The 12,035-nt window shown below is 37.6% G+C and overlaps 1 protein-coding gene across 1 annotated transcript; it reads right to left on the reverse strand.

Annotated features, from left to right (window-relative positions):
• Positions 1 to 2,191: 2,191 nt before the first annotated feature.
• On the reverse strand, positions 2,192 to 9,742 carry LOC134325988 (tripartite motif-containing protein 16-like). The gene is made up of 6 exons (XM_063008185.1): positions 9,152 to 9,742; positions 8,940 to 9,035; positions 8,211 to 8,447; positions 7,867 to 8,023; positions 7,511 to 7,570; positions 2,192 to 3,707 (listed from the first exon to the last, which is right to left on the reverse strand). The coding sequence occupies exons 1-6, from the start codon at positions 9,740 to 9,742 to the stop codon at positions 3,172 to 3,174; spliced, it is 1,677 nt and encodes a 558-aa protein (XP_062864255.1). The 3' UTR covers positions 2,192 to 3,171.
• Positions 9,743 to 12,035: the final 2,293 nt, after the last annotated feature.

Consider the following 12,035-nt stretch of genomic DNA (forward strand, 5'->3'; position numbering starts at 1 on the left):
TTGGAGAAAATATATCCCTATGTCTAATTTCTACTGATCTTGAGTTTTCCTATAAATTTTTTAGGGAACAAAAACATGCATAATGTGCCTCCAGTGCACCCAAACTTCATTGACTGTCACCTCCTTCTAACTGCGGGCTAATTAAAAGAAAGTAAAAAGTTGTCAGTGTTTATCCATTAAGCTCACAAAATAATATTTCCAGAATCATGCTGGTATGTCCCATGCTGTCAGTTTTCCTTTCAATGTTCTAAATGCATCTCATTGTGATGGACAAAAATAGTCAAACATGTCCTCCTCATTACCATTTATTTCCACAAACCAAAGTGACCTTGTAAAAAAGGTAGAAAGTAGAAATATCATGGCTAGTTCAACAAAGCTCAACAAAAGTGTAGTCATTGTTAAAAGGTCTGCTGCCAGATTTAAATGTTTTTTGTAGACCAATTTATGTGCAGGCTCTGTTCTTACAGCTGTAAGCCAATCTGACTTCCTGTCCTCCTTCCTGGCCTCCTTTTAACACCTTGATGGTGTGTGAGAGAGTATGATGGTGTGTGTGAGAGAGTATGATGGTGTGTGTGAGAGAGTATGATGGTGTGTGTGAGAGAGTATGATGGTGTGTGTGAGAGAGTATGATAGTGTGTGTGAGAGAGTATGATGGTGTGTGTGAGAGAGTATGATGGTGTGTGTGAGAGAGTATGATAGTGTGTGTGAGAGAGTATGATGGTGTGTGTGAGAGAGTATGATAGTGTGTGAGAGAGTATGATGGTGTGTGTGAGAGAGTATGATGGTGTGTGTGAGAGAGTATGATAGTGTGTGTGAGAGAGTATGATGGTGTGTGTGAGAGAGTATGATAGTGTGTGTGAGAAAGTATGATGGTGTGTGTGAGAGAGTATGATAGTGTGTGTGAGAGAGTATGATGGTGTGTGAGAGAGTATGATGGTGTGTGTGAGAGAGTATGATGGTGTGTGTGAGAGAGTATGATGGTGTGTGTGAGAGAGTATGATAGTGTGTGTGAGAGAGTATGATAGTGTGTGTGAGAGAATTCATCTCAGAATTATGGCCTACACGGCCTCTCATAGAAACACGTGTTTTATTGGACGGTACACATGGGTCACACGACTTGCTAACGTTTAAGTCAGGCTAATAAACAGTATAATACTCAGTGTTGCCAACTTAGCTATATTTAGCGAGTTTTCAGACCCTCTAGTGACTTTTTCTGGTGTTATTGGAGACTTTTGGAGACTCGGACGTGAAAGCTTATATCGTTCTGCAGTTACTGTCCTCACTGTTCTGCTGATTTATTTTACCCAATACCATCGATTTGTCCTACCGAGCATGTGCACATCTGTTTTTGACTTGTTGAGTGGAACGCCTGTAATTCTGTACATTTGCCTGATTTATTTCTGCTAGTGGTTAGTAATGTGTGGTTTTATTTGTAATTATTTTAAAAGTGTAAAGTTTAAGTGTATGTAATGCCGTTATTATGTGACTTATTTTGTATTCTATTTCAGAACTATGCAAGGTGCTCAAATTAGCTATACGTGATTACATACAGTTGAATAACAGTTGTTTATCTAATGCTATGTGTTAACGTTTTATTTAACCATGTTTATACATGCGCTCAGTGATACATCTAGCAAAGCCAATCATTTTTAAATAACCATCTGCGACCTTAACATTACGACAACACAAAATGTATTCGGTTATTTTTCAGTTTTGTGCTTTCTTAGCAGTTTAGCTGGTACGGTAAAGGTCGTGTCTAATAAATTTCATTACTGAGTGAATATGTTGAGCATTTATTACGTTATCTTGTACTTAGCTGTTTGTGTACGTAAAACTATGTTGTTGCTTTTCCCTTGTCAGTTCAGTTCTAATTATTTGTTCCTTATGCCATGTTTTTGTAGCTATCGATAAGATCTGTGTGATCTATAGTTTTCTCACTGGAATCTTATCCAACAGGGTCTGATAAATCATGGAGGCAAAACCTTAGAAGATATTCCTCATAGAGGGTTAGAACATTATTTACTACTAAATGTTTTGTATACTGGCTAATAAAAAAATCCTTGTGATGGTCACAGGATCTCATATTACCACATCATACAGATTTTACTGATTCTACTGAATTTTATTCTCGATCAAGCCAAAATGAGCATTTATAGCAGCAGGAAAAACAAGATTGAAAAACAACCTGGACATGATGCAGTAGCTTTATTTTATGCTCTGGTTAAGTGTAAAATATTGATACATTTTTTATAAACTGATGCATGACATTAAATAATGTAAAAACATGGTGTTGTAGAAAAGCATTATGTACTTTAATCTAGAATAATTTGTACTTTACTTTTTAATGTTACTGTTATATTTGTTTCCTGTACAAAAGTAATTTGTATATTTGCACATTGTAATAAAATGTAATTTTAAACATCAAATCTCTCTCTCTATACAGGCTCATCGTGGAGGCAAACTGCTGGATAAGTGGACGGGTCTAAACTGCTGTAGGCTGAATGAGCAGAGATAAACTGATGAAGGCTGAACGAACGTACCACAATACAAATAACTATTTCAGTGAATTAATCAAATCCCCTCTGAAACCATCCACACATATCGAAGTTCTGCTGTATTATTCCTCACCATGTGCTGGTTTCACTTTTAAACTTGTGTTTTACAGCTCAGGAGAAATCAGGTGAGAATCAGCTTCTCCAGGAGACTCTAAAACACCTCATGTGGCTTAATGTACTAAACAGCCTAGAAACACCAAACGTCTTTCAGTTATTACTGCTCATAAGCGCTCGCTACTGCTGAAATGACCAACCTGTGGTTCAAAAGGAAAATGATCATTTTTATCATAAGATTTTTCTTATAATAGACTTGAGAAGAAAGAAGTTTAAGGTGAAAATGATCACATTTACCATTTTGTAATGTACACACATTTTTTCTTTTATGTTTTTAAATATTCAATTTGTCTTTTATTTAATTTAGTTTTAATATCTGAATCCATTTAGATGATATTCAATAAAAGAAGAAATCAGGAAAGGGGGTAAATACTTTTTCACAGCACTGAATAAATGCTGGTTAATAAATTGAAAAAGAAAATCTTCATAAATGTATCACTGCCTCACAGATTCTACAATCACTCAAACAGTTTAATGTTACACTTTCATGTAAATTTTACATTTAATTTGTTAAATCTGACAGTTTCACTTCTGATCCATAATAAAGATAAAACCCCGGGTAGAGGAGCTGAGTGAACATGGTCTGAACTCTGTGGAGGAGCTTCATTGTATCAGAGACGCTGTAGAAGGACAGAGTTCCTGCTTCATAATCCACATACACTCCTATTCTAGAGGAACTCGGCATTATGGGAATTTTAGTCTCTTTCTTATTGTGCCTCAATAAAAATTTGGATGGATAACACTCTAATCTCCAGGACTGATCGTTATATCCAAACACACACTCAACACCATCTCCCTTCCTGCTGATGCTTTTATATGACACTGCTATATAAACCCCATTATTCCCACTCCACTCAACCTCCCAGTAACAGCGTCCACTCACACTCTCTCTACACACAACCTGAGACCAAATATCAAATCTATCTGGATGATCAGGATACAACTGTTCTGTTCTACTGCAGGTCACCACTTCGTTCTCCTCAGACAGACAGAGGTATTTATTTACTGTGTTTGGATCCAGTGTGAACCGACAAACATCTGGAGAGGAAACACAAAATAAACCAATTAACATAGAAGAGAGAGAGAGAGAGAGAGTGTGTACAGTGTGTGTGTGTGTACGTTTGAGAGTGTGACTAGACAAACACACACAAATGCTACACAAACACATACATTCAAATCCTACACATACACACAGATACTACACAATCACACAAAAACACACAAACACACAGACAATACACAATCACACACATGCAAATCCTACACATACACACAAACACTACACAATCACACAAATACACACATACAAACCCTACACAAACACACATACAAACCCTACACACACATACACACAGACACTACACAATAACACACACATACAAACCCTGCACATAAACACAGACACTACACAATAAAACACACACACATACAAACCCTACACATACACACAGACACTACACAATCACACACACAGACACTACACAAACACACACATACAAACCCTACACATACACACACACTACACAATTACACACACATTCAAACACTCACATACAGACAATACACAATCACACAAATACTACACAATCACACAAACGCACATGAACAAACACACATACAGACATTACTCAATCACACAAACATACAAACACACACATACAGACAGACACTACACAATCACACAAACACATACAGACTTTACACATACACACAGACACAACACAATCACACAAACACACACATACAAACCCTACACATACACTCAAACACTACACAATCCCACAAACACACATACAAACCCAACACATACACACAGGCACTACACAATTACACTAACACACACATACAAACCTTACACATACACACAGACACTACACAATCACACAAACACGCAAATACACACATACACAGACAAAACACAATCACACAAATACTAAACAATCACACAAACATACACACATATAAACACACATACAGAAACTGCACATTCAAACAAACATACAACCACACAAACACATACAGACTTTACACATACACACAAACACTACACAATCAAACACACATACACAAAGACACTACACAAACACACACATACACAGACACTACACAATCACACACACACACACAAACAAACCCTACACATACAGACACTACACAATTACACAAACACACACACATACACACAAACACTACACAATCACACAAACACACACATACAAACCTTACACACAGACACAACACAATCACACAGACACTACACAATCACACAGACACTACACAGTCACACAAACACACACATTTAAACCCAAAACATACACATAGGCACTACACAATCACTACACAAAAATACACACATACAAACCCAACACATACACATAGGCACTACACAATCACTACACAAAAATACACACATACAAACCCTACACATACACATAGCCACTACACAATCACACAAACACAAACATACAAAACAATACACATACATACAGACACTACACAATCACAGACACCCAGGCACTACACAATCACACAAAAGCTACACACATACAAACCCTACACATACAGACACTACATAATCATACAAACCGTACACATACACAAATCATACACACAGACACTACACAATCACACAAACACACACATACAAACCCTACACATACACTACACAAACACACACATACAAACTCTACACACACACAGACACTACACAATCACACAAACACACACATACAAACACTACACAATCACACAACCACACACACATACAAACCCTACACATACACAAACAGACACATACAAACCATACACACAGACACTACATATTTACACAAACACACACATAAATCCTACACATACACACAGACACTACACAATCACACAAACACACACATACAAACACTACACAATCACACAACCACACACACATACAAACCCTACACATACACAAACAGACACATACAAACCATACACACAGACACTACATATTTACACAAACACACACATAAATCCTACACATACACACAGACACTACACAATCACAACCACACACACATACAAACCCTACACATACACAAACAGACACATACAAACCATACACACAGACACTACACACTTACACAAACACACACATATAAATCCTACACATACACACAGACACTACACAATCACACAAACACACACATTTAAACCCAACACATACACTCAGGCGTTACACAATCACACAGAAACTACACACATTTAAACCCAACACATACACATAGGCACTACACAAAAATACACACATACAAACCATACACATACATACAGACACTTCACAATCACACACACACACACACAGACACTAAACAATCACACAAACACACGTTTGAACCCAACACATACACACAGGCATTACACAATCACTACACAATCACACAGAAACTACACACATTTAAACCCAACACATATACACAGGCACTACACAATCACACAAAAGCTACACACATACAAACCCTACACACACAGACACTACACAATCACACAAAAGCTACACACAAATGCAAACCCTACACATACAGAATCTACACAATCACACAAAAATACACATACAAACCACACACAGACACTACACAATCAAACACACACACACACATCGTACACATACAAACATACACTACACAAACACACACATACAAACACACACAGACACTACACAATCAAACACACACATACAAACCATACACATACAAACATACACAACACAAACATACACATGCAAACTCTACAGACACTAAACAATCACACAAACATACAAACCATACACATACAGACAGACACTACACAATCACACACACACACACACACACACACACATACCCTACCCATACACACAGGCACTACACAATTACACAAACTCAAACAAACCCTACACATACACACAGACACTACACAATCACACAAACACACACATAAAAACCCTACACATACACACAGACACTACACAATCACACAAATACATTACACAAACACATTCACACAGACACTACATTCACTGAGACTCTGGATCTCTCCTGGAAGAAAATCTCTTGGATCAGAAATATACAGACAGAAGTTTAAATGATTGTTTTACTTGTTTTAACTTCATGACCCCTATTTCAAGTTCTTAGTGATTTTAAATAACTATTGAAGATAAGTACATGGAACAGTGGTCTTTAGCAAGGACTCAAAATGTTCCTAATCCGAGGGTTCTGAATGATTCACCACTGTCCAAACAAATTCCAAAATAAACCAAAAAGTAATTTAGATCTGATTTAATGATTCCAGTATTAGAAGGAGACTGAGCAAAAAATAAAATCCATGGGAGAGTCACAAGGTAAAATCACTGTTAACTCAGAGGAACATAAATCCTCGCCTCTTATTTACCAATATAAGAACCTTAATGACCCTCAAGCTTTTTGGTGATGATGTTCTGTGAACTGATGAGTCAGAATTCTTATACTTGCAATGAAGCTAAAACAGCATTTTACAATAAAAACATCTTACTAACAGTCAGTCATGGTGGTGGTTGTGTGATGGTGTTTCAGGGTTAAAGAAGAATGCCTGGTCATCAGTTCATGATTTAAAGATTAAACACTCGTGTAAAACAAAAACACAACAATTCCAAATAACAAGAGCAGATCTTTGTTAAAATAAACCTGAGGAAATAAAGTTTAGGTTTTGGACTTAATCAGATTTAAACTTGAACCAAACTGAGCTGCTGTAGCATCTGAACTAGTTACAAATCTGTAAAAATACAGATAACTGGGGGGTGCAAATACTTTTTCACTGCACTGTGTATGTTTGTGTGCTTGTGAGAAACTTACATTGTAGAAAATCTTCTCTGATTTCAGGTTCAGGAGGTGAAGTAATCCGGACTTTCTTCACTGCAGAAAGAGTAACAGTACAATCACTAATTACAGTAAATACATATCTGCATCAGACATTGTTGCAGGTACAGCCAGTAAGAAGTTTGACATGTTCTCCCAGAGTTTGTCTAAAGAGACCTTAAGTCTGAGTTACTGACAAGTAATCATGTGACCATGACCAGTACTGGGTTAATGAGTAAATGAATGATGTTATTAGATGTAAAATGTTCATGTTGGTGGATTTGATTGTTTTGTTTGATGTTTGAGTACCGAAGCATTTTGGAGACAATGGAACACTGAGGGCTTGAACTCACCTTCATCTGGTATCTTCTCACACTGATCTTTCCAGAATTCTTCTACTTTCTCTCTCAGCTGAGATACAGACTTTGTAACATTATCAAATGAGAGGAAAGGACTGATTGTGATGGCGGCTGATTTTGATCCAGCAGGAGCCGAGAGAGACTGAAAATTCTACATCCAGACAGATAATGTTCACAAAGAAACAACAAGATCATGATGAATCACAAATGATGGACGACAGACATGAAGCATCAAGTTTCAAAGATTTTGAGTTTAGGGGACGTCAAGTTACAAGGTACCGCTGTAATTTATTACTTGGACTGGTGCAGCAATAATATAATATTTTTAGTTCTGTTACCTGGAGGAAATGGACGGGATCCTCTGTGTGTGAAAGCTGTTCCAGTTCAGCATCTTTCCTCTTCAGCTCTACAATCTGCTCCTCCAACTGGACTTTCAGGACTTTTTCAGCTTGACTTACTTCTGCTGTCTCTCGATCTCTGATCAGATCTTTTAGCTCAGAGCATCTTCTGTTAATTGAGTTGATTAGTTCAGTACAGATCCTCTCAATGTTCTTCACTGCTGTCTGTGCAGAACACTGTTAGAAGATTCAGAAAGAGGAAACATTTCTTACTTTGATATTTGTCCATCCTGCACATTCATATGTAGCTACTGGTCAGACTAAGACTTCAATCACTCATAGCTTGGTGATGGTGCTAAATGGCTTGAGTCTCAGGAAACAACAGCCTGGCCAGGACTGGGAAATCCAATGTAGTGATCTTCTCAAGTCTTCACCAGAAATCTTACACGGTAGTTACGGCAACAATCAATAATCTTTTTGTGTGGCTCAGTCAAAGTCCTAATCTGATCTTATCACCCTTATAATTATTAGAACAACCTCAGAATTGTTGTACAGCATCAATCACCAACTAACCAGGCAGAATTTAAAGATTCTTTTAAATTTATGAACAAAAAATGCTCCATCACTTACAAAGTTACCTGAGATATAAAATAACTCATTTTTAATGGAGATTGGTTTGATGGAGGAGAGTCGGACTGATCCTGAGAGCTTTTCGTTTATAAAACTTACCCTGTGAGACTCCACAGCGTTTATCAGCTCACAAAGTTCCTTCTCTCTGTTCTGGATTTTCTCCTGGAATTTTCTCTGGATCTCCAGCAGCTGCTTCTACACAGAATAACAATTCAGAATTTACTTGTATTGTGTACAAGCACCACGTAAACAACGTCAGTGTAAATGCTAATGAGTTGTAACTTGTTAAAGAGAGCTGTATAATATTTTACCTGTTTCTCAGTTCTTTCTGCTGCAGCCGATATTGTATCATGTCCTTTATGATTGTCTAGCATACACAACATGCAGATACACTGCTGATCAGTATGACAGTAAACCTCCAGCAGTTTATTATGCTGAGAGCAGATCTGATCCTGGAGTCGTCTGGAGGCTTTAACCAGTTTGTGAGTCTTATAAACAGGAATTTGATAATGAGGCTGAAGGTGAGTTTCACAGAAAGAGGCCAAACACACAAGACAGGATTTAACAGCTTTGGATTTTCTCTCTGTACAGAAATCACACTCCACATCTTCAGGTCCAGCAGAACAGTGACCAGGATGTGGAGCTTGAAGTTCTGTTTTCTTCAGTTTCTCCACAACTCCAGCCAGCATGGTGTTTCTATTCACTTCAGGTCTTGGAGTGAAGGTTTGTCTACACTGTGGACAGCTGTATGTTCCCTTATCATCCTCCTGATCCCAGCAGTTATTAATACACACCATACAGAAACTGTGTCCACATGATGTAGTTACTGGATCCTTCAGTGTTTCCAGACAGACTGAACAGCTGAACTCATCCTGAGTTACTGAAATTTTGGACTCAGCCATTTTTCTACATGGAAACAGAATCACCAGTAAACACAGCAAGTTATTTACAGCAGCTCAGACTTCCTGGTTTAGTTCGTGAGCGTTATGTTCAAGTTTACGTTTCTAGATTTTTGTTAATTTTTTGGTTACGTACTGTACTCATGCTGTGGGACTTTTATTTTGCAATGTTGTTGTAGTAAGTAGTACAGGTCAGTAGTTAACGTTAATCTTCTATATTTTATTATTACTGTACATTTACTGTAGTACATTTTATGACTCGTTACTGTACCCATGCTGTATGACTTTTATAATGTGGTTGTAGTAACCAGTACAGGTGACTAGTTAACTGCTAAATCCTTGGTTATATGAAAAATATATATATATTTTTTTTTACCTTTAATTCTTTATTACTGTACCCATACTGTAGGTTTGTCTCTGTAATTTAAGTGAAGTGGGTGGTACATGTCACTAGGTAACTATTGCATCGTTTATTATATTAAAATGATTGATTTTGGATTGACACTATATATCGTTACTGTACCCATACTGTAGGACTTTATACAGTTGTATTGAATGGTACATGCCACTGGATAATAACTACACCTCGGCTTCATGCACTTTTTAGACGCTCCCTTAGCACTTCCTTATCATTTCAACGCAGATGAACCTCACATTTACAAAATAACAGAAAATAAACATTTACAGAAAAAAAGTTTTAAACATATTTTATTGTAGTTTGTTCCTTGTTTACTAAAGAATCAGTTAATGCAGTTTCACTCATTTTTGGATGTTTATTAGCCGAGAACGAGCCGAAAGAAACTCGAATGTCAGGCGAATGTCCAAGACTTCCTGGTTTAGTTCGTGATTGTTATGTTCAAAACAAGTGTGTTTAAATCAAATCAACAATCTGAACTACATAAAGTAACAGTACACAGTAATGTACAGAAGTGTGGAAATGTATAAACTCACCTGCGTTCATCAACTTCAATTATCAACAAAACTACAAACACAGACACGGAACAGATCACTTTCACTTCTGCTGAACTAAAGGAGAGAGAGAGAGAGAGAGAGAGAGAGAGAGAGCAGGATCAGATCAGTTTCACTTCTGCTGAACTAAAGGAGAGAGAGAGAGAGAGAGATTTTACATTATTTTATTTATCAATGTCAGATACAACAAACCTCCACAAAAAAGAATAAAAAAAACCCTACACCACCCTCCTCCCCCCTTTAGTTTAGTTCTTACCAACATACATAAAAATACTTAAATATTCATACATTAATCACCAGTTCCTCCTCATACACAGAACACAGTACTTCATCAACACACCAAATGTCTTCAAACCCCATTAAATGATTCATTTGTGTATAATATGCATACTCGATTTTTAATCGTGCACGAATTAAGCTTTTTAGCATTTCATCTGGGTCGTGAGGCCGTGTCCTCTTATTTTATTTCTTCTTGTCAGCCATGTAGCTAATTTGGCTTGACCAAACATAAAGTTTATTAAACAACATTTAAATCTTTGGTTATAATTGTACCTGGGTCCCAGTATATATAGTCCAAAATTGAATTCTACTCCAAAACTCAAACAGAGTCTGTGTAAAACACCAAACAACATATTCAAACGTGAGCAGTCTACAAAAAGATGCTGTACAGTCTCAGTCTGAGTACAAAAAGGGCAACCTACTGCACCTCCTTTAACAAAGTGAGCAGTGTGCAGGTTAGTGGCGATAGCTCCGTGTATGAGTCGCCACTGCAGATCTCCTGTTCTCTTGGGGATTGGCAGTTTATACAGTATTCACCACCTGTACCCGGTTGTACTCTGGTCCCCTAGTAGTTCATGCCACTGATGTTCCTTTACCTGTGACAACACCTCAAAGTGCCTTACCTTTACACTCAGTGTATACAAAGCTTTTCCTTTAGCTTCTTCAAATAAACCCATTTCTGGAGAGGGGAAAGTCAGCAGGATACTTCTTCCTTCCTGCCAGCCTCCATCAACAACAGTCAGTCTTAGTGAAGGAAAAACTGGATCCGCATTATCACGTGGCAAATCTAGAGTCTCTTTCACCTGTTGCGGCAGAGCTTGTTGCACCTCATGCAGGAACTGTTCCATCAGTCTTTTTGATGTAATTCCAGTTTGCTGACATAGGAGCTGAGAGGGTTTCCATCCTATACCATCTGGTACTTGTAAGTGACCTAACTTACAAATACCGGCCTTCAGGAACTTTTTTATCAGCGTAGGTGAGCGCACGGAAACGAGGGGAATCAGCTGATTGTAAAAAATTGGTTCTTCCCATACCCATGATGTCGGTT

Source organism: Trichomycterus rosablanca, chromosome 14 (assembly GCF_030014385.1).
Source record: "Trichomycterus rosablanca isolate fTriRos1 chromosome 14, fTriRos1.hap1, whole genome shotgun sequence".
Lineage (NCBI taxonomy): Eukaryota > Metazoa > Chordata > Actinopteri > Siluriformes > Trichomycteridae > Trichomycterus > Trichomycterus rosablanca.